The following is a 27,980-nucleotide window of genomic DNA, read 5'->3' as shown; positions in this document are numbered from 1 at the left end:
CAAGTCTATGCAAATCACCGCCTAGATGCGGAACAGCGAGGAGAGCAGCGGGCAAGCTGTTCGAAGAGGGGGCTGAAGACTATTGCCCTATCTTTTTAGTTCAAGTTGACATTACCGCAACCCCCTTTTGAGCTTTTTTTTCTTTTTTTTTTCTTTTTTTCGATTTGAACCAGGCTAAATACTGAACCGCTGTAAAAATGGCGCAGCCAGAAAGCAAGAAGATATTCTTTGAGAACCTGTCGGGAGCGGACAAAGCCATCGCGGTGCTGACAAGCGGAGGTGATGCTCAAGGTAAACTGTCACAGAACCTAAGACGTGCCGTATCAGCGCGGAGAGGCCCGTAGAGGGCGAAAATTCACGTCGCCAGCAGTGTGATGCTGTGGTGTCTGGGGAGCGGGGAGGTCCTCAGCGGGAACAACATGTTCGGAGAGGACAGTGACAACATTTACAGTAAAATACCAACATTTACAGTAAAATACCAGCAATATGTTGAGTTCAGCCAGAAAACCCGGCTGTTAGCTAGCAAGCTAACATGACATGCTAGCTATGTCGTCATAATGTCATTAATCTGGTGCGTTTTAACAGCAGCAATTCAGGTGTCAAGGTCGAGCTGGGGTTTTCCTCTATTACAGCACAATATCACATATAAGTATTCAATTCATTAATAGTTCAGTTTATTTAAATTAAGAAGTGAAAGTAACAGGAGAGCAGGGACTACTTATGCTATGCATGGAGGTGTAGAGCACTTAGAAGGAGGAGGAAGTTTCTAGATGTAGTTTTAGAACTATAGGGATGTGAGAGATGAAGGTTAGACGGCAGAAAGCGGCCTGGCGGTGAGATGCCTGCATCCTGCGTACGTGATGAGCGGCACCCAGCCTGGGTTACGTCTCCTCCAGCTGGTGATATGTCAGAGAGGAAACCCTGGTCACGTGATCACACAACTGTACATCCAGTACATTTGTGTCATTGTTTTGTGTCGGAATTTACAACGTCAAAATCCCCAGAATCTGCTTTTCTTAACTTTTTTTTTGTAGTTGAGCTGCAGTAACACATTTTCTCATTGTGGGATTAACAAAGTTTTATCTTATCTTATCTTAATATCTCACTTTGTATATTAGTCTATATATTAATTTACATTTTTAAGTTGAATTACTGAAATAAATTAAGTTTTGAGTTTAACTTGTCTATATACTCTACAAGTACCTTGGAATACCACAAGCAAATGGCAACCATTAAGAAACCACAAGGAAAGCTGGCACAGGAGTGAGGCAAGTCCTGAGAAGTCAGCTCAATGGCAGGAACAAGATCCGAGCAATTAACAGCTATGCCCTGCCAGTGATCAGATACCCTGCTGGAATAATAAGCTGGCCAAAGGAGGAGGTTCAGCCACAGATGTTAAAACATGGAAGCTGTTCACCATGCATGGAGGGTTCCACCCCAAATCCAGTATACAGAGGCTTTACACTAAGAACAATGAGGGAGACCGAGGACTAGTGAGCATCAGGGCCTTATAGAAGATGAAACACATCTTGTACACAATGGGAAACACCTCCCAAGGTGGTGGAGAAATGAGAGGGCTAAGATCCTGTGGGACTTCCAGATATAGACCGACAAAATGCTAGTGGCCAACCAACGAGACACAGTGATCAAAGATAAGCAGCAAAGGATAGCCGTAGTGATGGATGTAGCCATCCCGAATGATGGAAATATGATAAAGGAACACGAGAAACTGGAGAAATACCAAAGACTCAAGGAAGAGCTGGAGAAAGCCTGGAAGTTCAAGGCAACAGTAGTACCAGTGGTCATCAGAGCTCTGGGGGCCGTGTCCCCCACACTGGAGGCTCCAACAGATGCCTGGAGAGCCATCAGACATCTCCATCCAGAAGAGTGCAGTCCTAGGAACAGCTAAAGCTAGGTTCACTCATAAAGCTTATCAGCCTGTTTTTGTCCTGATTTTGCTTTCCAGACCAAGGACGGCAAACATCGATTATCTTACATCTTATAGGTTTTTCCTATAAAATGATCTTGTGGTCTGAGGTGTGTTAAGAGCAAATTCATCCCGACAATCAGAAATATTCAATCTTCATTTTTGTTAAACATTTGATCACAACAGATTTCCGGCTCGGAGGACTAGATTGTAGATCGGATGTGGGACAGCATCGTTACGTGTGTTGTTCTGTGATGCCACCACACACCATACCATTTTTATCCACGTGTGTGAGGTCTCGACCAGATAAAACATCTCATCAGAGTACAGTTTTGTATACAATGGGGGAAATAAGTATTGGACACGTCAACTTATTTCTCATTATATTTATTTCCAAAGATGCCATTCATGTGACATTTCTTCCAGACACTGGTATTAACTCAAATAATCCACGCATGAAAAGAAATCACAAGATTCAAATCCATAAATAGTGATTATGTGGAATTAAGTGCAATAACACAGGAAAAAAGTATTGAACACACTATCTGAGACTCGTTTAATACTTTGTGGAGAAGCCTTTGTTTGCAATGACTGCTTCCAGACGCTTCTTGTATGTATGAACTAATCGCCCACACTGCTCAGGTGTGATTTTTGCCCATTCCTCCGCACAGATTGTCTTCAAATCTTGAATATTCTTTGGTGCCCTCTGGTGAACCCCTATCTTTAGTTCTTTCCACAAATGTTCAATCGGATTTAGGTCAGGTGATTGACTGGGCCATTCTAACACATTGATTTTCTTTTTTTTAAACCATTCGAGAGTCAACTTTGCCGTGTGCTTCGGATCATTGTCCTGTTGAAAGGTCCAGCCACGTCTCATCTTCATCATCCTGGTGGATGGCAGCAGATTCATCTCAAGAATGTGCCGATAGATGTTTCCATTCATTGCTCCTTCAATTATATGAAGTCTGCCAGTACCCCGAGATGAGAAACAACCCCACGCCATGATGTTTCCACCACCAAACTTCACTGTTGGTATAGTGTTATTTGGGTGATGTGCAGTGCCATTTCTCCTCCAAACATGGTGTGTAGTATGACAGCCAAAAAGTTCAATTTTGGTCTCATCTGACCAGACAACATTCTCCCAGTATTCCACAGGCTTATCCAGATGCTGTTTAGCAAACTGTAAACGAGCTTCAACATGCCTTTTTTTGAGGAACGGAGTCTTGCGGGCTGAACGTCCATAGAGGCCATGGCGGTGGAGTGCATTGCCTATCGTTTTCTCTGTAACACTTGTACCTGCTGCCTCCATGTCTTTCTGGAGCGCTTTCCGGGTGGTCCTTGGCTCTTTGAGAACTCTTCTGACCATCTTTCTGACTCCCTGGTCAGAAATCTTGCGAGGAGCTCCTGTGCGCAGCCTGTTGATGATAAGGTGATGCTTCTTCCACTTGCGGATAATGGCCCCAACGGTGCTTACTGGAATACTCAGATTCTTTGAGATAAGTCTATAACCAGTTCCATTCTGATGCTGAGCAACAATCAGGCTGCGAAGGTCTTGAGAGAGCTCCTTGCTTTTACCCATCATGAGATGTGTCTTGTTTGACTACTTAGTAAAAAAAACAACCTGTTTATAGGGCCATCAATTAGCACTAACCCAGCTGATGTTGGTTTGCACTTATAGGAAGTACAAAGACTAATTACTTTCAGGTTTGAGATGGTATGGTGCCTTTCCTTGCCAAACTATACAGCTTTCCCATGGTGTGTTCAATACTTTTTTCCTGTGTTATTGCACTTAATTCCACATAATCACTATTTATGGATTTGAATCTTGTGATTTCTTTTCATGCGTGGATTATTTGAGTTAATACCAGTGTCTGGAAGAAATGTCACATGAATGGCATCTTTGGAAATAAATATAATGAGAAAAAAGTTGACGTGTCCAATACTTATTTCCCCCATTGTATATATCGTCTTACCTTTGCTGTCTTGCATAAATTAAAGCCACATTTATTTAAAAAATAAATAAATAAATAAAAAGTTTCTTATTGTCTTTTGGGAGCAGTTTCCCTCCAAAAATCCAGATGTTCTGCCCATCTGCATGGGTTTTGACTGGCAAAGAGAAACGTCGGTTCTTCTTCTTCTCTCTTAAGTTCCAGACAGAAAATGTCTCTTCATGTTAATAAAACCTGATTACATCAGACGCACTACTGCAGCAGGGAAGAGAGACACGGACGCCATGTTTCTGTGGTCAGCAAATGTACATTTTTTTTCTTCAGGGAGTTGCAGTGTGGTAGATGACTCACTAATGTCCACTGAAGTGGATCATTTGCAAATATGCTGCCCTCATCCATGCAAAAGCTTAAATAGATGTCCACTGTTCATTTTCTAATTCATAAAAATGTGACCTTCACAACCTTTGCTGCTGATTTATGGAAAACCACCTGTTGCTGTGTAACATGAGAAGAGTTCATGCATAATTCAGTTCAGTTCTGAAACGACAGTGAAGACCACATCCAGCACCTAACGGGCCCCTGAACGCGGCAGTGAGGCTGTGGTATGCATGGCGGGAGCCGAGCGCAGGAGTCAGAGGGTATTGTGTGGCCTTGGCCAGAGAAAGTGTCAGTCATGCAGAATGAGAGTTGGAGCTGCTTTGGAAAAGACTCGCAAACCTTCGAAAGAGAGAAGGAAGCATCCTGTTCACGCTCTGATTCAGTGGGTTAAACAGGCGGCGCACTGCAGCCTGGTTATATAAGGAGGCGAAAGGCTGAGCATCAGTGAGTTGGTTCTCTGAGCAGTACTGTCTGTCCTGCTGTAAAACAACAAGAAAGAAAAAGCATAGTTGCTTAGTAACAAGGCTGCAACCGTTTCTGAGAAATCCCACAAAGTTCTGCTGCTCTCAGTGATTGAAGAACCATCTTTTATCCCCCCATTGGTGTTCAGGTCAACTCCTCACACAGCAGAGTCTTAGTTAATGAAATGAATGAACTGCAGAGTTACTGGAAGAGTCGCAGAGAAACCTTCTGACCAAATATGGCTGCGCTCTGTGATGAGGGACAAACAAACTGAGTAGAGCTGCAGAAAGGCAGTAAAACACAATAAAACTTTAAAAATGTCTTTAAACCTGGTTGCTCTGGTGTTTGGATGAAAGTCATCTGTGGCTCTTTTTTATGGCTCTTCTTTTGCAGGGATGAATGCTGCTGTTCGTGCTGTGGTTCGAATGGGGCTCTACGTGGGGGCAAAGGTGTACTTCATCCATGAGGTGGGCCCTTTTCTTCATTTCATGATTATATAACATGTTAAAACACGATACTCATGCACCCTCCTGCTGGGTCCTCTCCAGCTGAACCGGGTGATCCTGGACCCCGGACTCGTTGCCACGGCTACCTCCGAGGTAGACAGCCGTGCGCACTCACGCTCGTGGCCTGTTTAGAATCACTAATTAATCTCGCATGCATGACTGCTGGAACACAGAGAAAACACACGTGTTCTTATATCTGCACAGGGACAGGCTGCAGGTGTGAGGAGCCGAGGGGACCCGGATCTCCTCCAGCTCGTCTTTACCAGGGAAAGTGAACCGGATCATTCTGGATAGAAATGTCCAACAGACTTAAACACACCTCAGCAGCCTCCATGTTTAACTCCGTGCAGCAGATCTGAACCAGCCTCAGCGCTCTGCTCTGTGATGGTGTGCTGTTACATAACCGACCTGAGGCATTAGCGAAGCCTCATATGACCCCCCCCAGCTCAGCGGCGTGCTCGTGCTCGTGCTCGTGCTCGTGCACGCTTCCTTCTGCCTGTCTGCTTTGTTTTAATTCCTTGATGTGAAAACAGTGATTTAACTCTGAGTGAGGCTGGAATAATGAGCTCATCATGCTTCATGTTGCTTATGTGTTTGGTTTTATTTACTAAGAAGCTCATGCTTTGTTTTATCAGGGATATCAGGGTATGGTTGATGGTGGGGAGAACATCATTGAGGCCACGTGGGAAAGTGTCTCCAGCATGCTACAAGTGGTGAGTTATGAATGTTAACACCTTTACTACCATTAATATAGAGATGAACCATTTTAAAATGAAAATAAAAGTAGACTTGACTCAGAGATGGGCTGCTGGGTCCTTCTCCATCCTTCCTCCTACTCAGCACTCACACGGCGGCCACCACGCTGGACCACCACCATGGTGAGGAGTACACACGGCCTGGGTTGGCTGGTATGGAGGGGGGAGGTCTGAGCATCAGTTCGGCCGTGACCTTCATGCCTGCCACTCAGAGCTCGTCCACACCACACATCATGTCTGTTCTAATCCATCACGTTAGCTCAGACCTGAGCTGTAAGTAAATGTCAGTGGAAAAGGGAAGGTGTGCTGGTGGTGGTTTGGGTCTATGTAGCTTGGGGGTACGGGGCCTGTTAGCATGCCTGGGAGCCCCCCCACCCCCTTCTTTGTGTGTCTCAATCCACATAAGACTCATGGGGAGAAGATAATAAAGACATTATTACAGTGTGTGCAGAATTATTAGGCAAATGAGTATTTTGATCACATCATCCTCTTTATGCATGTTGTTCTACTCCAACCGGTACAGGCTTGAAAGCCTACTACCAGTTAAGCATATCAGGTGATGTGCATCTCTGTAATGAGAAGGGGTGTGGTCTAATGACATCAACACCCTATATCAGGTGTGCATAATTATTAGGCAACTTCCATTCCTTTGGCAAAATGGGTCAGAAGAGAGATTTGACGGACTCTGAAAAGTCAAAAATAGTGAGATGTCTTGCAGAGGGATGCAGCACTCTTAAAATTGCCAAGCTTTTGAGGCGTGATCATCGAACAATCAAGCGTTTCATTCAAAATAGTCAACAGGGTCGCAAGAAGCGTGCTGAAAAAACAAGGTGCAAAATAACTGCCCATGAACTGAGGAAAATCAAGCGTGAAGCTGCCAAGATGCCGTTGGCCACCAGCTTTGCCATATTTCAGAGCTGCAACATCACTGGAGTGCCAAGAAGCACAAGGTGTGCAATACTCAGGGACATGGCCAAGGTAAGGAAGGCTGAAAAACGACCACCACTGAACAAGACACACAAGATAAAAGGTCAAGACTGGGCCAAGAAATATCATAAGACTGATTTTTCTAAGGTTTTATGGACTGATGAAATGAGAGTGAGTCTTGATGGGCCAGATGGATGGGCCCGTGGCTGGATCAGTACAGGACAGAGAGCTCCACTCCGACTCAGACGCCAGCAAGGTGGAGGTGGGGTACTGGTATGGGCTGGTTATCATCAAAGATGAGCTTGTGGGACCTTTTCGGGTTGAGGATGGAGTCAAGCTCAACTCCCAGTCCTACTGCCAGTTTCTGGAAGACACCTTCTTCAAGCAGTGGTACAGGAAGAAGTCAGGATCGTTCAAGAAAAACATGATGTTCATGCAGGACAATGCTCCATCACACGCATCCAAGTACTCCACTGCGTGGCTGGCCAGAAAAGGTCTAAAAGAAGAAAAAATAATGACATGGCCTCCTTGTTCACCTGATCTTAACCCCATAGAGAACCTGTGGTCTCTCATCAAATGTGAGATCTACAGGGAGGGAAAACAGTACACCTCTCTGAACAGTGTCTGGGAGGCTGTGGTTGCTGCTGCACGCAATGTTGATCGTGAACAGATCAAGACACTGACAGAATCTATGGATGGCAGGCTTTTGAGTGTCCTCACAAAGAAAGGTGGTTATATTGGTCACTGATTTGTTTTTGTTTTGTTTTTGAATGCCAGAAATGTATATTTGTAAATTTTGAGTTGTTATATTGGTTTTCCTGGTGAAAATAAATAAGTGAAATGGGTATATATTTGGTTTTTGTTAAGTTGCCTAATAATTATGCACAGTAATAGTCACCTGCACACACAGATATCCTCCCAAGATACTAAAACTAAAAAAGCCCCACTCCAACTTCCAAAAATATTCAGCTTTGATATTTATGAGTCTTTTGTGTTCATTGTGAACATAGTTGTTGTTCTATAATAAATTTAATCCTCAAAAATACAACTTGCCTAATAATTCTGCACACCCTGTATTATTATTATTATTTATGTTGGTGTCATGAATTCTGTTATTATGACTATTTTGGACATTCATACATGTGTAAGCTCTCTCAGCAGCGTGAGTATATCTGGTCAAAGTAAAACCAGTTCAGTTCTGATGTTTAATGGAGACATTTCTGCGTCTTCATCAGGGCGGGACCGTCATCGGCAGCGCCCGATGTCAAGAATTTCGTTCCCACGAGGGACGCCTGAAGGCAGCACACAACCTGGTGCAGCGCGGCATCACCAACCTGTGCGTGATTGGTGGAGACGGCAGCCTGACGGGGGCCAACCTGTTCAGGGAGGAGTGGAGCGGGCTGCTGGGGGAACTGGTGGAGCAAGGTGACGCAGCAACACCACGTTACCAGCATCTAACGGCCACTTTAAGGAGATTTTAAGTTTGTAGGAACCAGTGGTGTCAAATTCCTCTTAGTCCAGCTTCCACATTTAGAACAAACTGGTTTCCAGTGGGTCGGACCAGTAAAATAACACCATAATAACCTGGAAATATTATAAATTATATGTACATTTTTATAACATTTTATTTGTAATTTATTAATATTAACATATTTTATTCTATTTATTTAATATTTTAATATGTCTTTTTATAAAGACTGTATATGTATATCCGGATCACGCAGGTCATCATATCTGCATTATAATGAACTCAGACTTGATTTGCTCGTCTTCTAAGAAGCACATGCGATACACAGATTAGTTTTTATTCAAATATAACATTTACTTTTATTAGAATGTTACACTTATTTTAATTACAGTATTGCAGTTAATATCTTCTAAGTTATTTTCATATATGATGCCAGATTGGACCTTCTATTGGGCAAGTTTTGGCCCATGGGCCATATGTTTGACACCCCCGAGTTAGAACCTCAATCAATCCAAAACTTCCTGGATGTTTCAGGGCTGATTGAAGCTGACGCCGTCCAGAAGTACTCGGCCCTCCACATCGTGGGGATGGTGGGCTCCATCGACAACGACTTCTGTGGAACCGACATGACCATCGGCACAGACTCGGCTCTGCACAGAATCATCGAGGTGGTGGACGCCATCATGACCACGGCTCAGAGGTGAGACAGAGGACGGCATCAGACCTTTGCAGGTGGGGACATCAGTCCTGAACTCACTCAGCTGCTTATCTTTCAGCCACCAGAGGACGTTTGTGTTGGAGGTCATGGGCAGACACTGTGGGTAAGAACCAGAGACAGAAATGTTATTCCCCAGCAGGATCCAGAGACGGTGATCAGCTGTGTTCATGATGGACGTGTCTGTTTATGATGTCAGCTACTTGGCCTTGGTTAGCGCTCTGGCCTGCGGGGCGGACTGGGTGCTGATCCCTGAAATGCCTCCAGAAGACGGCTGGGAGGAGAAGATGTGTCAGAAACTATCAGCGGTAACTCACACTGCTTCCTCAGCCACACTCTCAGATTTCTGGAATAATTCGGGAGATTCCCACAAGCTCACAGAAACAGATTCACACCACAAACCTGGAACTGTAAAAGTACAATTACCATTTTTAAAGGAAATAGAATTTCATTTCACAATAAAAGACCGTTAGAGTACTTTTACAGATTTATCATAATTTCACTAAAATGTAATAAAAAAACGGTTAAACTGCTAAATTAAAGTTTAACCCTTAATCCCTAAATTTATTTACAAAAAATGAATACATAAAAATAAGGGAAATAAAACTAATAAAATAAATTATAATTAAATATAGAGTCATTTTAATTTTAAAAGGAAATACACTTTTATATATTGTATTTTATTCATATATAATTATTTATACTGTTAATTTATGTCATAATATATATATTTATAACTGTATTTTTTCAGCTCTTACTGTATTTATGGTTTATTTATGTGCTGATGTTTTTTATTAAGCATTAAAAAGTGTAATTTTACTGTGGCGGGTTCAGTCTGCTGATGTTTAAGTGTTTTCTCTGCTCTGAAAACATGCTGATGTTCCATGATTCAGACCCGTTCCAGGGGCACGAGGCTGAACATTATCATAGTAGCAGAGGGAGCCATTGACAGGCACGGGAAACCTATAACTTCTAGTTTTGTCAAGGATGTGAGTATCTTAGCGTGGAGGAAGGGGAAGCCAGAAGCACGGAGAGCCGCCTGATGCAAACCTGCCTCATGGTCCGGATTTACAAACCACCTCCATCTACTGTCTTCCAGCTGTTTTTCTTTATCCTGTAATAACAGTGCTGCTGTTAACGCAGAGTCATCATCATCATCATCATCACGTGGCCCCCGTGCTTCTGAAAGCCCACGTCACAGCCACCCTCTGAGTTTTTCTGTCATGTTGTGTCTCCACCACGCCCTCATGTAGAACCGCGCAGGGATGAAAAGGCTGAATATCATAATAGTCGCTGAAGGGGCGATTGATCATAACAACAAAGCCATTACCACTGAGTATGTAAAGGATGTAAGTATAGATGTGTGTGTTTCCTCTCCTGCTGCCCCGGTGTGGCTTTGACTGTCGCTGTGTTTCTGAAACGCTCTGTCAGGCACACTCGCTAGTTTGGGAAGGCAGCTTCACGGTACTGGACTCTAACTGCTGTCACACATCAAACCAGTAGCTTCTGAGCCTGGCACTCTAAATTTAGAGGGATTATCACACAAACCTCCAGCTAACTGCTTTTTACCGGCACCTCCTGCCCGGTGTCCTCTGTGGGCTACGAGCTCTCTGCTAACATGACTGAAAAATTAGAATGGCTTGCTTGTGCTTTGTCGTTTCCCCTTCTCTCTCTTTCTGTTTGTTCTTGTGCAGAAACATTTCAATCACAACTCTGTTTAATGATTGGCTGCATGCCTACAGCTGATCAGAGATCAGTTTCCAGATTCCTGCTGAATCCTGTGTTTTATCGTCACAGCTGGTCGTCAGATGTCTGGGTTTCGACACTCGGGTCACAATCTTGGGCCACGTTCAGAGAGGAGGGACCCCGTCTGCCTTCGATCGCATCCTGGTAGGTTCCTGAGGTCCATCCATAGACGTGATAAGACAGAAATAATCAAATATTCGCCCGCACATCAGGAATTATTTGCTTCACATGAGAAAAATGTTGTTTTTTTTGTTTTATTTGGTATTTTCTGTTTTTTTGGGGGGGGGGCAAATTGATTAAATGTTAATCAAATAATTAGAAACCAAGTGTTCGCTATATGAATTATTTAATACATTTTTACCTTAAAACTCACTGGGCCTCATTCACCAAACGTTCTTATGTTTCGAGTTCAGCCTCAGCTTCAGATTATGAAGCTAAAATGGTGTAAAGTGAATGTATGAATAGATATAGCAGCATAAAGGCCGAACAGAAGCAGAAAGCAGAATTTATTACTAACAGAACTTTGTAGAAATAACACACAGATCAACAGTGACCAAGCCTTTTCTCATCTGCATCGCTCTCTCAAGTCTTGGCTTTCAGGAGAAAAAATAGTGGTGCTGAAACAAAAACACAACAGAAACTATTTCCATGTTTCCACTTTTTCCTCATTTCCAGTTATTTCTGCTACTATTTACCTGCTATCCTCACTAAACCAACTCCAGCTCAGCTGCTTTTTGGTGCCACCGTGCATCAGAAACGTCTTCTTGGCTTCATTCCAGCCATAGAGGAGCATTATTTTTCTTCTTTTCAGACACACATAGAACTTTCTGCTCACTGGTTGATCTTTGGCTGCTCCTGATTGGACATTATTGTCAATTTAAGCTTTCTGATTGGTGGAAAGTTTGAAAGGAAGTGGCTTCATCATCATTTTCAGGTCTAAATAGAGGTCTCTTAGCAACACAGTAGTGACAGTGATCTTTTTATGATGAAAATGTGATAAATAATGCTGTTACCATGGATCATTGTCGATTTACCAGATAGTCTCTGAATAAACACTACATTTAGTCACCACGGACAGATGTCATGGACAGACCATGGAATGGAACCGACAACGAATTGAACACCCAGCACTGCCACAGATGGACCATCAACACTGGCAGTTGAAGAACTGCAGAACTGCATCTGCGGTTCGATCAAACGGACAACAGCAAGGGGCTTAAAATCCATCAAGGCTCAAAGAAATGCCTTAGCAAGCACAGTAAGGGGTCTTTCATTGATCAATACTTCTTAAGAAGTCGGTCAACTCAGCTGAGTGAAGCCCGGAGGCAGGAGACTTACTACATTCCTCAGGGTATCAGTACCCCAGATGAAGCTACCTGAGCCACGCCGCCCCTAAGCTACACACTGCTGTTCCAGAGATGCTGGTGATGGTAGAAGATCTTGTTTTAAGGGTTAAATTTCACTGTTAATGTTACTTTTACTTACAGAGAGATCAGTAATCACCAGTCCAAAAGAGTTTTATTATAAAGTACAAATCTAAGAAGATTCATGAGAAGAAATTGGTGAATGAGGCCCATGTGTTTGGAGTAGCTGTGGTTCCTGTTTCCAGTGTGTGAGGAGAACCTGCTTCAGGTTTTAGGTTAAGCTCATTAACAGATTTGTGGCTCGGCACGTGGTGAAACACTCAGACAAATCCCTCCATGATTTCTACAATCAGATTCCACAAAGGTAAAAAAAAGGTAAAATGAAATGTGTCTGTGCGGATGCAGGCCAGCCGTATGGGTGTGGAGGCGGTTCTGGCTCTTCTGGAGACCACGGCGAATACCCCGGCCTGCGTGGTGTCCCTGTGCGGGAACCAATCGGTGCGCCTGCCTCTGATGGAGTGTGTGCAGATGGTAAGTCCAGAAAAGCCACACTTCCAGGACACACTCACTCATTTACAAAGGAAGCTGAATAAAGAGAGGCAGAGAGAGGACGAGGAAGTGGAGAGATGATGAAGAGCACAGCCCGTCGGGTTCAGACCGGCTCTGACGTTCACAACAGAGCTGCATTGTTTGTCTGGTTAATGATCACCTAAAGAAGAGTTGGCAGCGCTATGATGTAACAAGCTGTCCTCTGATTGCTCCCACAGGACTTCCTAGAGCAGACTGTTTGCTTTTTCTTCTCTGTCAGGGTTAAACCAGACACAGATATTTTATTTCTCAGTCTGAATCCCTCTGTCTTCCTCAGACTCAAGAGGTCCAGAAGGCCATGGACCAGAAACGGTTTGAGGAGGCCGTGAAGCTTCGGGGCAGGTAGGATTAAAGGACCAGTTCATCATTTATACGACACCAGTTCATGCCAAAGTCCTCTGAAAACACAGTCCACACCAATCCACTTTATGGTCCACATCAGTCCAGTTTATAACTGTGTTCATAAAAATAATCACAGAGCTAACAAAACCAACAGACTGAATCAGAACCAGGAAGGAAAATCTGGTCACCAGGCCAGACTTAACTATAAGATTGATCAGAAAGGACAGTCAACTTCCTGAAGCCAAACTGAGAGTTGGTTATGAAGAGAGGGGTCCGATAACCGGAGGTTCTGCCTCCCGGATCCGAACTGGGAGCCGGTTCCAGAGAGAGGGGTCCGATATCCGGAGGTTCTGCCTCACGGATCCGAACTGGGAGCCGGTTCCACAGAGAGGGGTCCGACAACCGGAGGTTCTGCCTCACGGATCCGAACTGGGAGCCCGTTCCACAGAGAGGGGTCCGACATCCGGAGGTTCTGCCTCACGGATCCGAACTGGGAGCCCGTTCCACAGAGAGGGGTCCGACAACCGGAGGTTCTGCCTCACGGATCCGAACTGGGAGCCGGTTCCACAGAGAGGGGTCCGACAACCGGAGGTTCTGCCTCACGGATCCGAACTGGGAGCCCGTTCCACAGAGAGGGGTCCGACATCCGGAGGTTCTGCCTCACGGATCCGAACTGGGAGCCCGTTCCACAGAGAGGGGTCCGACATCCGGAGGTTCTGCCTCCCGGATCCGAACTGGGAGCCGGTTCCAGAGAGAGGGGTCCGACAACCGGAGGTTCTGCCTCACGGATCCGAACTGGGAGCCCGTTCCACAGAGAGGGGTCCGACAACCAGAGGTTCTACCCCCCGGATCCGAACTGGGAGCCCATTCCACAAAGAGAGGTCCAATAACCGGAGGTTCTGCATCCTGGATCTGAACTGGGAGCCGGTTCCAGAGAGAGGGGTCCGACAACCGGAGGTTCTGCCTCCCGGATCTGAACAGGGAGCCCATTCCACAAAGAGGGGTCCAATAACCGGAGGTTCTGCATCCAGGATCTGAACTGGGAGCCGGTTCCAGAGAGAGGGGTCCGATAACTGGAGGTTCTGCATCCCGGATCTGAACTGGGAGCCGGTTCCAGAGAGAGGGGTCCGATAACTGGAGGTTCTGCCTCCCGTTCTACTTTTAGAACCTCTAGGAACCACCAGTAAACCTGCAGTCTGAGAGTGAAGCTCTGATGGGAAAATCAAGGCCTGACATGAGGTTTGTTCTGGGTGTGGACAGATGAGGACTGGTGTGGTCTCATTATGTTTTAGTTTGTTTGTTTGTTTTTTTTACTAAAAAGCCTGAAGCTCAAAGTGGGGGAAATAATCTATTTTCTAGGAGCTTCCCTCAGTTTTCATTTCATCAGAACTGTTTGTTTGTTTTGCAGGAGCTTTGAAAACAACCTGAGGACATACAAACTGCTGGCTCACCGTAAACCAGAATCTGAACTACCGACTGTAAGTCCAACACAGAAAACCAACTTCTACACAAACACTGACTGCTCAGAGAGCCGGTTGTTTCTACAGGGTTGAAGGGTTCTCACCAGCAAACTGATACCTTAAATACTTTATTACTATGTCCTAAGGTTCCACCTTCAGATGTTGACTCAGCTTCTGCAGTTCTGATCAGATCTGCTGCTTTTTTGGGATATTGCTGGTAAAACAGTCCTAACCCACGGATGAATATTAATATGTGGGTGTTGGACTGTGGAGAGCGTATTTCTCAACACTGCTTCATCACGGTAGCACATTATGGTAGCTAACACTGAATCATTCCTCTACAGAAAATGTATTGTGGTCAGATTAGTTTATGGTAGCTAATGCTAATTCATTCCTTCACAGAATATTGTGGTCGGATTACCTTATGGTAGCTAATGCTAATTCATTCCTTCATAGAATATTGTGGTCAGATTAGCTTATGGTAGCTAATGCTAATTCATTCCTTCATAGAATATTGTGGTCAAATTAGTTTATGGTAGCTAATGCTAATTCATTCCTTCACAGAATATTGTGGTCGGATTACCTTATGGTAGCTAATGCTAATTTGCTCCTTCATAGAATATTGTGGTCAGATTAGCTTATGGTAGCTAATGCTAATTTGCTCCTTCATAGAATATTGTGTTCGGATTAGCTTATGATAGCTAATGCTAATTCATTCCTTCATAGAATATTGTGGTCAGATTAGCTTATGGTAGCTAATGCTAATTTGCTCCTTCATAGAATATTGTGTTCGGATTAGCTTATGATAGCTAATGCTAATTCATTCCTTCATAGAATATTGTGGTCCGATTAGCTTATGGTAGCTAATGCTAATTCATTCCTTCATAGAATATTGTGGTCAGATTAGCTTATGAACGACGCTTCCAAACACTAAAACAGTTTAAGTGAAAGAGTCCTTTTACAGGCTGGGATTCTGTAGCCTAAGACTAGCATCCACTTAGCCACAGCAAGAGAGGAATTTCCTGAGGTTAGCTGTTGAGTTTTGTTCGGGCCCAAGCAGAAGACGCTGCATTATATCGCTGTTGTTTTGAGTGGAAGTGAAAAATGTTTTGTATCTGAGGCGGGAGAGTTCATCCTCTTTGGTTTAAACATCAGCAACAGCTGCCTCTGATATTCTCCATGTGTTGTTTTTCCCTGTCTGCTATGGAACCATGGTTTGTGTGTGGTCATGTGACTGAATGACTACACCTGACTGGTGAAACAGTCATGCGGAAGATGCAATAGCAGCATTCCCTGGCAAAAGAATATATAAGTGATGTATGTATATATATATATATATATATATATGTGTGTGTAAATGAAGAAAGATTCCCTGCATATGGATTCCCTGCAGGACATCAACAGCTGTGTTTCTCATAAAGCTGCAGTCAGAAAGATTAAACATTTGATGTCAGATTACGTTGCGCTGCATGGTGACCCGTAGCTCTGTCTTGAACCCTCAGAGCAACTTCAACGTGGCGGTGCTGAATGTCGGGGCCCCGGCAGCCGGCATGAACGCTGCCGTGCGCTCGGCTGTTAGGGTGGGAATCTCTGAGGGACACAAAATGTTCGCCGTCAGCGATGGATTTGAGGGCTTCTACAAAGGACAGGTGAGGAGATTTCATGTTCTATGCATGGCTTCCATGTTTCTTATCAATAACTCAGGGAAAGAATTGGCTTAGCTTGATGAGTAAGAGCACAATCACCGGAGAATAATCAGGGAAACCCCAGGGATAATCTGCAGATTAGTATAAACCAATTTCCCAGACTGACTCAGCCTGAGCAGCTGCAGTACCAGAAACCCCCAGCAGATGGCAGCAGAGGGCAGGAAGAAGCCTGCAGCAGCCAGGAGAGGAACAGATTTAGGAGTTGGGAGGATTTTCACCCCATCTGACCAAGTTTTCAGTTAAAGGTAAACATCGGTGTGGTCGTCCAGTGAAAACCTGGACTAGAATCTAATCTGATTATAAACATTTCTTTGTTTCAGTACTGGTAGAACTGGTTTCATATTCCTCCCACAGGTGAAAAGAGCTGGTTAAAAACATTATTATGTATCTTCATGAAAATGTCTCAAACACCTCAGAGTTCAATGCTTAGTGGGATCAGCTGAAATAAAACCAGACTCCTCCACACTCCTTCCTGTTTCTGCTGTATGTGAAATCATGTCTCTGGTTTTCACTCAGACTCCAGGACTCACTGAACAACTTTACGTATGAAAATGAAATAATCCAAAAGCAACATTATTCATTAACATCTGTGTTTTGGTGATTTAATTAACATTCAGAGCACTGAAGCAGCCAAATGTGAGTCAAACTGAAAATAGTTGTGTTTTTTATTTGGGATTGAAAACGTCACGTTTTTTTGTGTTCTTGTCGTCCCTTCAGATAAAGGAGATTAAATGGGCTGATGTTGGAGGATGGACGGGACAGGGGGGCTCCCTACTGGGAACTAAAAGGTAAACCTGGAGTCCACACCTGCATTTATATTTATATGACCACGATTCAGTCACCCACCATCCTCTTCGTCATCCTCTTGATTGGCTGATTAGATATTCGTGTTAACAGGAATTTGAACCGATACCTGATGAAGTGGACGGTAAGAAATATAAACAAAAATAATAATTTCCATTTGTCCTCCTCAGGACTCTTCCTGCGAAGCATGTTGATAAAATTGCTGAGCAGATGAGAAAACACAACATCAACGCTCTGCTGGTTATCGGTGGATTTGAGGTTTGTTTAAATTTTTAGCTTGAACACTTTTCCTTATAAACTCTTTAATGATGGATGTTTATAAAATTCCTACAGCTGGAACAGACTAATGTTTAAACCAGATTTGTGCTGTTTATGAGTTAGTTGATGTTCTCCATCAGTCCTACCCCTGTTCCACGCCAGCACACCACCATCTGGTAGAAGTGTATGTAACCATGCTTCAGCCATTTCTCTGCAAGACAAAGTTGGTTCATTTTGATTTTAAATCCAAACCTCGTTTCCAGAAGGGTTGGGAAGTTCTCTCAGCAAGTAGATCAGCCATTTGTTGTTTATTTGAACCTTCGTGTAACAGACAGGGTTACAGTGGAAATAAGTTCAGTTTTATTCTCATGAATTTAAATAGGGTGATGTCGTTCTGGAAGATTGTCCAATCAGTGGCTGGTAACAGGTAAGGTGTCAGTATTGGGTATAAAAGGAGAAGCCATGTTTCCAAGCAATGATGGGTCAGAGGGAAGAAAGAGGGAGGGGGGATGGATGAGAGGATTAATGAAATGAAATTTAAAGTTTATTTCTCCTAGAGAGAAACTGAGTAAGGGAAAAAGGGGAAAAGAGATGATGTGTGGTGGAGGCGTGGCTTCCCAACGGAGGCGTGTCTTCTTGGTGGACAGGGTATCAGAATCGGATGTAGGTTATTAATCCCAGACTGGGAAAATATTGCAGCATTACAGAAAGACAAAGACAAAAGAATAAAGCTCAGTGGAGGCGTGGCCTTCTGAAATGAGGAGGTTAGCTTCACTGACAAAACAGAAAAAAAGATAAACAAACAAAACAAAATAATAATTTTGTTTCTGTTGAATAAAGTTTCAGAGGAGTAAATGAACAAAAACTGTTTTTTTTATTAATGTATTTATTCATTGCTTATCTTTATTTAATTTTTTATATTAGTTTAGTTAATATGTTTTTTCTTTATTTTTTACTGTATTTATTTTGTTTTTATATGATTTAAAATAAATTCAGGTAATGCAAATGTACAGAAAACTGCTTCTGCAATTTTTAAAATGATTTTGTTTTTACCTAATTCATTATTTATACTTTTTTTTCTGTATTTATTTACATATTGTTATTACTATTTATTTATTTTCTAACTGTGTTTAAGTTCATTCCTTTTTTCGCTGTTTGACCGTTTTTATGGTGTTTCCCAGCCTTTCTGAAAACGAGGTTAGTTGAGGATTGCAGTAAAAAGTGAAGCAGATGTGATGATTTTTTCTCTCTGAACACAGTGAAACCTGCTTTTTTTCCAGCCATTTCACGCAACCCTGTTTAGGTGCTCACCAGCTTGTATTTTCCTGTGATGTGTGCAAGTAAAAATGAGTTTCCTGTGAATATCTGAGCGTGTTTTGGGGCTGAATGTGGAGTGCTTCCTGTCTGTTTCGCTGCTGTCCGCTGTGATAGACCCGGCCTCTCCCCTTGGCACCTCCCACTTCTGCCTTTTCCTTCCTTGTGGCCTGTAGCACCTCTGAACCCAACTCCGCCTGCCGCAGTTCCACCCCGCAGACACGACTAAAGCGATTGGCTCTGCCCTGCAGGCCTTCCTGTCTCTGCTGGAATTGTTAACGGCTCGTGGGAAATATGAGGAGTTCTGTGTGCCCATGGTCATGGTCCCAGCCACTGTCTCCAACAATGTGCCTGGCACAGACCTCAGCATTGGCGCTGACACGGCTCTAAACGCCATCACTACTGTAAGTGATGGGGCCTGGCGACACGTTTAGAACACACACACACACACACATTGAGCTGGAAGAAGGGAGCAGCATCCCTTCCTTCCTGAGCAGGTAAGTAGCTCAGTGACAACATGGAGGCATGCTTTGAGGTGCACAAGCGTCGTGACCGCCATGTTTGCTCTGCCTGCCCCCCCTCGTGTTCCTGTCTGTCTCCTCCCACATCTTTAACATGAAATGGGTCAACAGAACTTCAGATTTGATGTTTTTTAGCTGCAGACTCCAAGATAACATGTATTACAACAGGAGTAGGTAAATCCGGTGTGTTAGTGCAGGAAACATCTAAAACCTGCAGCACTGCGGCTATCCAGGTCCAGACTTGCCTACCCCTGTTCTAGAAGAAAAAAAATTATAAGCATTTAACCCCAATTTCCAAAAAGTTGGGACCAGAATCTCATTAACTCACATTTTATCCCCAGAAAATAAACAACATCTCAGATGATGAAACTGAGACGTTTTACCATTGATGGAAAATATGAGCTGATAGTGAATCTGATGGCAGAAACACGTCTGGAAAAAGTTGGAACAGGAGTAACAAAAGGCTGGAAAAGTAACTGGAACAAACCAGAAACACCTGGAGGAGCATCTGACAACTAATCAGGTTACCTGGCAACAGGTCAGTAACATGACTGGGTATAAAAGGAGCATTTCAGAGAGGCAGAGTCTCTCAGGTGGAAAGGTGGACAGAGGTTCACCAATCTGAGACAACCTGGCTCTAAAACTATGGAACAGATTTAGAAAAATGTTCCTTAGACTTTGAAGATCCACCATCTACAGTGTAGAATATCACCAGAAGATTCAAAGAATCAGGAGGAATCTCTGTGTGCATGGGACAAACCTGGATGCTGGTGATCTTCTGTATTAAAAGCTGACATGATTCTCTACTGGAAACCACTGCATGGACTCAGGAAGACTTCCAGAAATCACTGTCTGTCAACACAGTTCACCCTGAAATCCACAAATGCAGGTTAAAGCTCCATCATGCAAAGAAGAAGCCAGATGTGAACAGAATCCAGAAACCTAAAACTCCAGCAACTGTTCTCCTCACTTTCCAGACGTTTACAGACAAGTGTTAAAAGAAGAGGGGATGCTACACGATGTTAAACATCGGCCCCACCACCACTTTGAGTTTGTGTCTGTGATCAGTGGCAGGAGCCAGACCCGGTGTGCTCTGCCTCTTATGTAAGAGCTTCAGCAGCCTGAACTCAGGGAGATCTCCCAGGCTTGGGCTGGGAGGTCATCTGGGCTTTTCGCTGGTTTGGTTTGTGTTGTGTTCCACATACATTCCCCTACTTCCATGCACTACTTGCATCACTGATTTAGACCTTCACACGTTTGAATGAAAAATTTTCCTTAATTATGTTTTTGTAAAATACCGCCTTGTGCCGGCCTCCCTTTCTTTTGCAGCCATTGAGCCGGGCTGTAACAACCCTGGAACTACTTTTTCCAGACGTGTTGCTGCGTCAGATTCACTAACAGCTCATATTTTCCACCACATGGTAAAATGTCTCAGTTTCATCATCTGATGTGTTGTTGATCTTCTACTGGAAATAAAATATGAACTGATGAGTCTTTTTTTTTATTTTACTCAGATGACCAACTTTGTTTAATTGGGGGTATAAATACAAATATAAAGATGAGTCAGCATCTTGGTCATCTTCATCCTCTTCCTCCTTTGTCCATGCTGCTTGTCCTGCCTGCAGCTGATTGCTCCACACTGCGTCTCAAACACAGACGTCCTTCATGTCTCCTCTTCTCTGTCTTCACGTCTGTCTTCTGCACTCCTTTCTTCCTTAAACCCTCCCACTCCTCTCTGCCAAAGGGAAGCCACAGCGGCTATCACACGGAAAAAGCCGGAATGGCAGGATTCGCTCTCATAACCGGAGAGACTTCCCCTCTCTCCCAGTAACCGCCCCCCCTCTCGAGAGGCTCTAACTGGTTTTTCTGTTACCGACGCTTCAGGCGCTTGAGTGTCTGCTGCAGCTGTATGAGGCTCGTGCCACCTTTGAGGAGTTTTGCATCCCGATGTGTATGCTGCCTGCCACCATAAGTAACAATGTTCCCGGCACAGATCTAAGTATCGGGGCAGACACGGCCCTCAATGCTATCGTGGAGGTAAGACAGTCCGGACCGCCGCCGACAGCTTTCATGGCTTTTCCAGCATGCTGGAGTCCAGTGCTGATAATCAGCAAACAGTCAGGCATAGCATTTTCTGCATCAGATGAATATTTCCTGACTTTAATCCACTTTTCTTTCTGTTTTCTGTGTTCCTAAAACTCACGAAGCAGTCAGCTGACTTGTTTCTGATTAGCAGCACCGGCTTCCAGGACTCAGATGGTTTATGATCGGATATGTTCCCTCGCAGTCTGCAAGACTCCAGTCCACTGAAAACAGCTTTTACATACAACCTGAGCTTGACATAAATTAATCAAATGAACTTTATTTATACAGCACCATATACACATACAAACAACCTGCAAACATAAACATTTATGGCACTTAAATGACTATAAACAGATAAATAAAAGCATTAAAATACACATAATTAAAACAAATGATAAAACATATAAAATCTATATCAAAGAAAAATAGGTTAAAGTTTGTCTAAAACACAGAGACGAAGAACCAAAACCAGTTTGATTTGTGATTAAAAGATAAATCCTGATAAAAAAAAATGTCCAGCAAAATGTACTCCACGCTTCCTGCAGTCGTACTGGGAACCATCAAAACTTACTCCAAGGTTCCTCCAGTCGTACTGGGAACCATCAAAACTTACTCCAAGGTTCCTCCAGTCGTACTAGGAATCAGCTCCAGCTCTTTGGCTCAACCAAGTACTGAATAAGCTGTGTGCACTTATGCCCAAGTTGATATTGTTTGATGAATTTGTGAATTTGTATTTAAACAAAATGACTCCAGCACTACATGACAGCACCTGGGTCCAACTAGACTCCCAGTAGTGTGACTACCACTAAATTATGACGTCCCATTTGTTTGGTGTTGTTTTTACTATCATATGTAAGTCGCTTTGGATAAAAGCGTCTGCTCAATGACTGTAGAATAGAATAGAATCAAAACTTACTCTATGGTTCCTGCAGTTGTACTGGGAACCAGCAAAACTGACTCCAAGGTTTCTGCAGTCGTACTGGGAACCATCAAAACCTGCTCCAAGGTTCCTCCAGTCATACTGGGGACCATCAAAACCTACTCAACGGTTCCTGCAGTCATACTGGGAATCATCAAAACTTACTCCAAGGTTCCTCCAGTCATACTGGGAACCACCAAAACTTACTCAACGGTTCCTGCAGCCGTACTGGGAACCATCAAAACCTACTCCAAGGTTCCTCCAGTCATACTGGGAACCATCAAAACCTACTTAACGGTTCCTGCAGTCGTACTGGGAAACATCAAAACTTACTCCAAGGTTCCTCCACCAGTTGTAGGATCCATCAAAACTTACTGAACGGTTCCTGCAGTCATACTGGGAACCATCAAAACTTACTCCAAGGTTCCTCCAGTCGTACTGGTAACCATCAAAACTTGCTCAACTTTTCCTGCAGTCGTACTGGGAACCATCAAAACTTACTCCAAGGTTCCTCCAGTTGTACTGGTAACCATCAAAACTTACTCCAAGGTTCCTCCAGTTGTACTGGGAACCATCAAAACTTACTCCAAGGTTCCTCCAGTTGTACTGGGAACCATCAAAACTTACTCCAAGGTTCCTCCAGTTGTATTGGGAACCATCAAAACTTACTCCAAGATTCCTGCAGCCATAACAACCTGACATTTCTGGAAACAAGTACAATTTCAAGATTTTACTTTACACATTTATATATTTTATTTATTTTCTATTTATAGTTTTATCATACATAAATCATATATATAAAATGTATATTTATATATGAACATATATAAATATAGAAGACAGTTTATTATTTGTATTATTATTTTTATTTATAGATTTGCTAGATTTTTAAACTTCATATATAAAATATTTTGTTTATATATATATTATATATCTACAAAATCAGACATTTAACCCTTTGATGGCTCTTGCAACAAACCAATTTTAGTTTTTATTTTATTTCTTTTTATATAACTATTTTACTTATTTATTTGCTTTAATTATGTTTATGAATACATTTTTATCAGTTCATTAATTATCTTTATTCAGTAAACGTCATTTACTCAACATTTAATTGTATTTAATATTATTCCTGTCTTTTTATTTTATTCCTGATTTTTTCTTGTATTGATTTAGTTTATATTTGACTAGATAAATTCAGGCTTTAGAGGTTAATCCCAGGAGCTCCACATGATGATCAGAGGAACTTTTCCAGATCTAGAAGTTATTTTAAATGTACATATGTGTACATTTTTACACGTGTGCAGTAATTCTGACCACCTGAACGGACTCACCTCATCGTACAAACTGAAGTCAAAGATGGAAAAGATGGAAGAAGTCTTCCTCCTGAAACCTCACCTGGAAACATTAGAGATTACAGTTACTTTTATTAGAACATTAGTTACTTTTATTACAATATTTAAATATTAAGTTAATATCTTGAACCAGTCTAAACCGATCTCAACTGGTCTCAAGTAGATCCCAGTGTAGCTGTTCTGGTCCACTTCTGAGCTCTAACAGGACCAGAACAGAGAAAAGACCTTCTTACCGTTTTCTCTGCTTCTGACTGTCTGAGTTGGTTTCTGTCAGACCTGCGACCGCATCAAGCAGTCGGCCAGCGGCACCAAGAGGCGGGTCTTCATCATCGAGACCATGGGGGGCTACTGTGGCTATCTGGCCACGGTTGGAGGTCTGGCGGCCGGCGCCGATGCAGCGTACATCTACGAGGAGCCGTTTGACATCAGAGACCTGCAGGTGAGACCACGTTTACACGGTACACCTGATCAGCCAGAACACCATGACCACTAAACCTGGAGGTTGGCCCTGGTTTCCGTTAGCAGCATGTGACATGAGGAGGATCAGACTCATGAAACTGGAGGTGGAATTAACTCTGATGTCGGTGTTTGATGTGGGAAGGGGAGGATTGTCCTCTGGGCCTACATACCCTCTCCATCTTTGGTTTTTTATTACCAACCGGACTTCACCAAGATGATCTGATCTTTGTTTCTCACTTCATCCAACAGTATTTACTTTTTGGGCTCTAAAAATGGCAGAAATCATCATTAAAGATCAAAATCTATTTTATTTCTAACCTTTTAGGACATTTAAAACTGACAAAAAAATCATTTCTCAAACACGTATTTGATAGAAAATAACAAATTTCTAGTTTTACTTCCACAAAACAGCAGCATCATTTAAATAAATCCACATTTAAAGGGTAAAAAGCATTAAAGTAGTTACATAATCTGCTAAAAAAAAAGAAAAGAGGACTTTTTTGTCCTCTAATGACCCAAAAAGTGGTAAATTTTTCTTTTTGACCCTTAAGAAAAACGGAAACTGGAAATTAAAAATTCCTCAAGAGAAAAACTTACGCACAACATCTGATGGAACTGGACCAGACTAGAGAGCAGAACCTGAGGGAAAAGACGAAAAATGATGACCTACAAAGGTCAAAGATGTGTTTGATTTTTTGATCCTGGAAGTTTTAATAAAAATCATCAGTCAGCTGCTTCCACAGACTCACAGATAAACTCTGTGTGCTACAGATAATCCACCTGTTCTGGTTTTATACAAACCGGATTGTTAAAACCTCTTTGGACCTGACTCCAACATTAAATAATCGCCATGGAGATGCTGGCATAAAAATCATATTATTTACTCTTTTTTTCTTGAAAGATAATCTGTTTTTTTTTTCCAAATGTTCAGGCTGATCTGTGGAAACTTGCACGGCACCACCTGCTGGTGGAGGTAACCACATGCACCTTTTTTTACAGGCCAACGTAGAACATCTGACTGAGAAAATGAAGACCAGTATTCAGAGAGGACTGGTCCTCAGGTGAGAACCACATGATGACAAAATAGACTCCACATCATCTTTAACCCTTACAACTCCACCAGATCTTCCCACGGCGCCATCACCTCCGTCCTCATCAGCGTCTCAGGAGCGGTAGCTCTGTGGGGCTGAACAGTAGGGGCCAACGTGGAGCTTTGGGAGACTTCACATAATTTTTGAGTAAATCTAGAGTTACCGACTAAATTTAAAGTCGTTCCAGTCTCTCATGTGGGATTTTTTCTGACCTAATCTGCCAGTAAAAGATGAATATAAACATCTCAACATGTCTCATTTGCAGGAACGAGAACAGCAATGAGAACTACACCACCGACTTCATCTACCAGCTGTATACAGAGGAAGGGAAGGGGGTGTTCGACTGCAGGAAGAACGTTTTGGGACACATGCAGCAGGTACTGGAGACCCGTTTTTACTTCGTAAATGAATCTAAAAATTATTTAGGTCCATAAATTTTACATTTTTGTTCTGAAAGTATGCAAATCTCCAGCTTGCTTGGTGTCTGTAGTATTTTGTTTCTGGAGATTTCCACAAAGATCAAAGAAAAGTTGTAAGGATGCAGATTTGAAAGACAGAAGAGAAAACGTCCTGATTGGTCCGACAGGGGGGAGCGCCGTCGCCGTTCGACAGGAACTTCGGGACCAAGATCTCGGCCCGGGCCATGCAGTGGCTCTCCCAGAGGCTGGTGGAGACGTTCAGACGAGGTAAGGTGGATGTTTCCCCCGACCGGGCCCTGGTCCTGGTAGCAGATCCTCCTCCCTGCAGAGACGTGACCGTTGTGAAGCAGATCTGTCATGGAGTCAAACATTTTTCTCCTCTCAGAGGAAATTAAATATCCATCGTTTGATCAGACAGAAATATCTGGAACTGTGAGAGAAATGATGAAGTTAAAACTCCTCTTTGTTTTTTATGTCTCGATTCTCTGACACATGGATGACATAAGATGAAGGTAAATCTGTTTCCCCCTTTCTTTTTTTCTGCTGGCTCCATGACCATGTCATGTTTTTCTGTAGCTCCCCGTGTGTCATGTTGTCTCGTACATGTGGGGCTCACGTTTATCTGCAGCCAGCATGCGGAAGGATTTCCAGTCCGCCCGGAAACCGAGCATGGGCTGCATGGGAAACGTCTCCCCAGTTACATGTCTGTCTTTCACGCTTCAGGTTCTTCAGTTTGCTTTTAGTTTGGATTTCTGTAGCACCACCTCATCATCTTTAGGTTTTTATTAGTTTTATAGTCATAACTCACTTCCTGTCTTATTGTACGACTTCAACTCCAGAGATGTTGGGACTTAAATAAAAATGTAAATAAAAACAGATTTCTAGATCTCGTCAACATCTTTTATCCCCAGCAGAAGAAAAACAACGTATCAGATGATGAAACGGAGACATTTTAGCATCTGATGGAAAATATGAGTTATTAGTTATTTTATTTATTTATTTTTGTGGTGAAGGGTGTCTAGACGGGATGAGTTATAAAGATGGAAAAAAGAAAAACCGAACAGAAAGCAGGGAGGAGGAGCGTGGTTTTAAAAAGTGAAACAAAAGGATGAAAATAAAAAGAGTAAACATGTACGGTCTCTAAGATGGAATGAAATATAAATTAAACTGTAAAATCTGACACTAATAGTAATTGAGATAATATTGATAACTAGTAGTGATTACAATAATTACACTTATAACCATGACCACGATAATACATAGTAATAATAATAATATAGTAATAAAATAAAAGAAAAAATGTTAGTATAAAAAATTTATAATAATAATAATAATACTCTCATCATAACAGAAGTAATATTGCTAGTGGAGCGGTCATAGTAAATACGGATAACAATGATAATGACTAATAGCTTTGATCAAACTGTTTATGTGATAATAATAGTTTCTCTACTGTCTGGGCTTCATTTCTTTGGCTGTAATCATTGTAGTGAATGAACGTGATGTTTTCTGTCAGACGTTTGTGTTCCAGCTGTTTCCAGACGTGTTGCTGCCATCAGATTCAATATCAGCTGATATTTTCCATCACATGGTAACACGTCTCCGTTCCATCCTCTGGTGTGTTGATCTTCTACTGGGGATAAAATAGGAGGTGTTACGTCTCACGTGGTCCCAACGGCTCTGCTTGCATCTTCCTGTTTCCACCTCTGATGTTTGTCCTGTTCCAGGACGAGTGTTCGCCAACTCTGAGGACTCCTGCTGCCTCCTGGGGATGCGAGCCAGAGCTCTGGTCTTCCAGCCTGTCGTGCAGCTCAAAGAGGAAACGGACTTCATGTACGTATGTCGCCGCCCTCCGTCTCAAACTGGTGTGAGCTCTGGTTCTTACTGGTCTGTTTGCGCCTGCAGTCACAGGATCCCCAAAGAGCAGTGGTGGCTGAAGCTGCGTCCTCTCATGAAGATTCTAGCCAAGTACAAGACGAGCTACGATGTGTCCGACTCGGGCCAGATGGAGCACGTCATCCACACCCGGCCCAAAGAGTCGGACGCTTCCGTTGCCATGTGAACCCCGAAGCAGACGTCTTCATTCCCCGTTCCAACCCGTGACGTGTCGCCCCGGTACTCCTGTTGTCAGACTCACCGGTTTCCTGTGTTTCCTGGTCGACCTGATGTTGTAGTGTTAGCGTTTGTAAACTGCACTTTTCTCTGTCTCAAGTTGCGTAGAAGGGCTCTGATTTCAGAGCTGCACACGGACAGAATAGAAACTATATCTGAGTGTGAGGCTGGGCTTATTTCTGTGAGTCTGATGCTACACAGTTCCACTGAAAACTAATATTTATCTTCTTAACATGCTTTATTTTGCTTGTAAACATGATAATAATAAGTGTGCTGTAGGCACTGATGCACCAACAGGTTAGATGTACAAGAACAACAGATCCCTGATGAATAAAACCCGACTTCAGGCG

General features: G+C 43.0%; 1 protein-coding gene across 9 annotated transcripts; it reads left to right on the top strand.

Annotated features, from left to right (window-relative positions):
- The first annotated feature begins 9 nt into the window (after positions 1 to 9).
- pfkpa (phosphofructokinase, platelet a) lies at positions 10 to 27,980 on the top strand. 9 transcript variants are annotated; one of them, XM_041968134.1, is made up of 23 exons: positions 10 to 291; positions 5,110 to 5,183; positions 5,858 to 5,935; positions 8,140 to 8,329; positions 8,907 to 9,072; positions 9,149 to 9,193; positions 9,287 to 9,395; positions 10,341 to 10,436; positions 10,885 to 10,977; positions 12,603 to 12,728; positions 13,063 to 13,127; positions 14,536 to 14,605; positions 16,090 to 16,236; positions 17,011 to 17,081; positions 17,268 to 17,355; positions 18,921 to 19,073; positions 23,824 to 23,988; positions 25,008 to 25,069; positions 25,365 to 25,476; positions 25,686 to 25,785; positions 26,025 to 26,030; positions 27,246 to 27,351; positions 27,424 to 27,980. In XM_041968134.1, the coding sequence occupies exons 1-23, from the start codon at positions 198 to 200 to the stop codon at positions 27,578 to 27,580; spliced, it is 2,373 nt and encodes a 790-aa protein (XP_041824068.1). In that variant the 5' UTR covers positions 10 to 197; the 3' UTR covers positions 27,581 to 27,980. The 9 variants fall into 9 exon arrangements, with proteins under 9 accessions (XP_041824068.1, XP_041824073.1, XP_041824075.1 ...); XM_041968133.1 differs by lacking the exon at positions 18,921 to 19,073 and adding an exon at positions 21,075 to 21,227 and having other exon boundaries at positions 12 to 291; XM_041968135.1 differs by lacking the exons at positions 10,341 to 10,436; positions 18,921 to 19,073 and adding exons at positions 9,981 to 10,076; positions 21,075 to 21,227 and having other exon boundaries at positions 12 to 291.

The sequence above is a fragment of the Melanotaenia boesemani genome, chromosome 18 (assembly GCF_017639745.1).
Source record: "Melanotaenia boesemani isolate fMelBoe1 chromosome 18, fMelBoe1.pri, whole genome shotgun sequence".
Taxonomy (NCBI): Eukaryota; Metazoa; Chordata; class Actinopteri; order Atheriniformes; family Melanotaeniidae; genus Melanotaenia; species Melanotaenia boesemani.
This window is presented reverse-complemented; position numbering and strand designations above follow the sequence as displayed.

Bases quoted from the DNA above. Each gene is read 5' to 3' on its own strand.
- pfkpa (XM_041968134.1), top strand. From the start codon at position 198: ATGGCGCAGCCAGAAAGCAAGAAGATATTCTTTGAGAACCTGTCGGGA. The intron at 9,396-10,340 runs GTAACTCACACT...GCCCTCATGTAG, and splicing joins TGTGTCAGAAACTATCAGCG to AACCGCGCAGGGATGAAAAG. The intron at 25,477-25,685 runs GTACTGGAGACC...TTGGTCCGACAG, and splicing joins TTTTGGGACACATGCAGCAG to GGGGGAGCGCCGTCGCCGTT.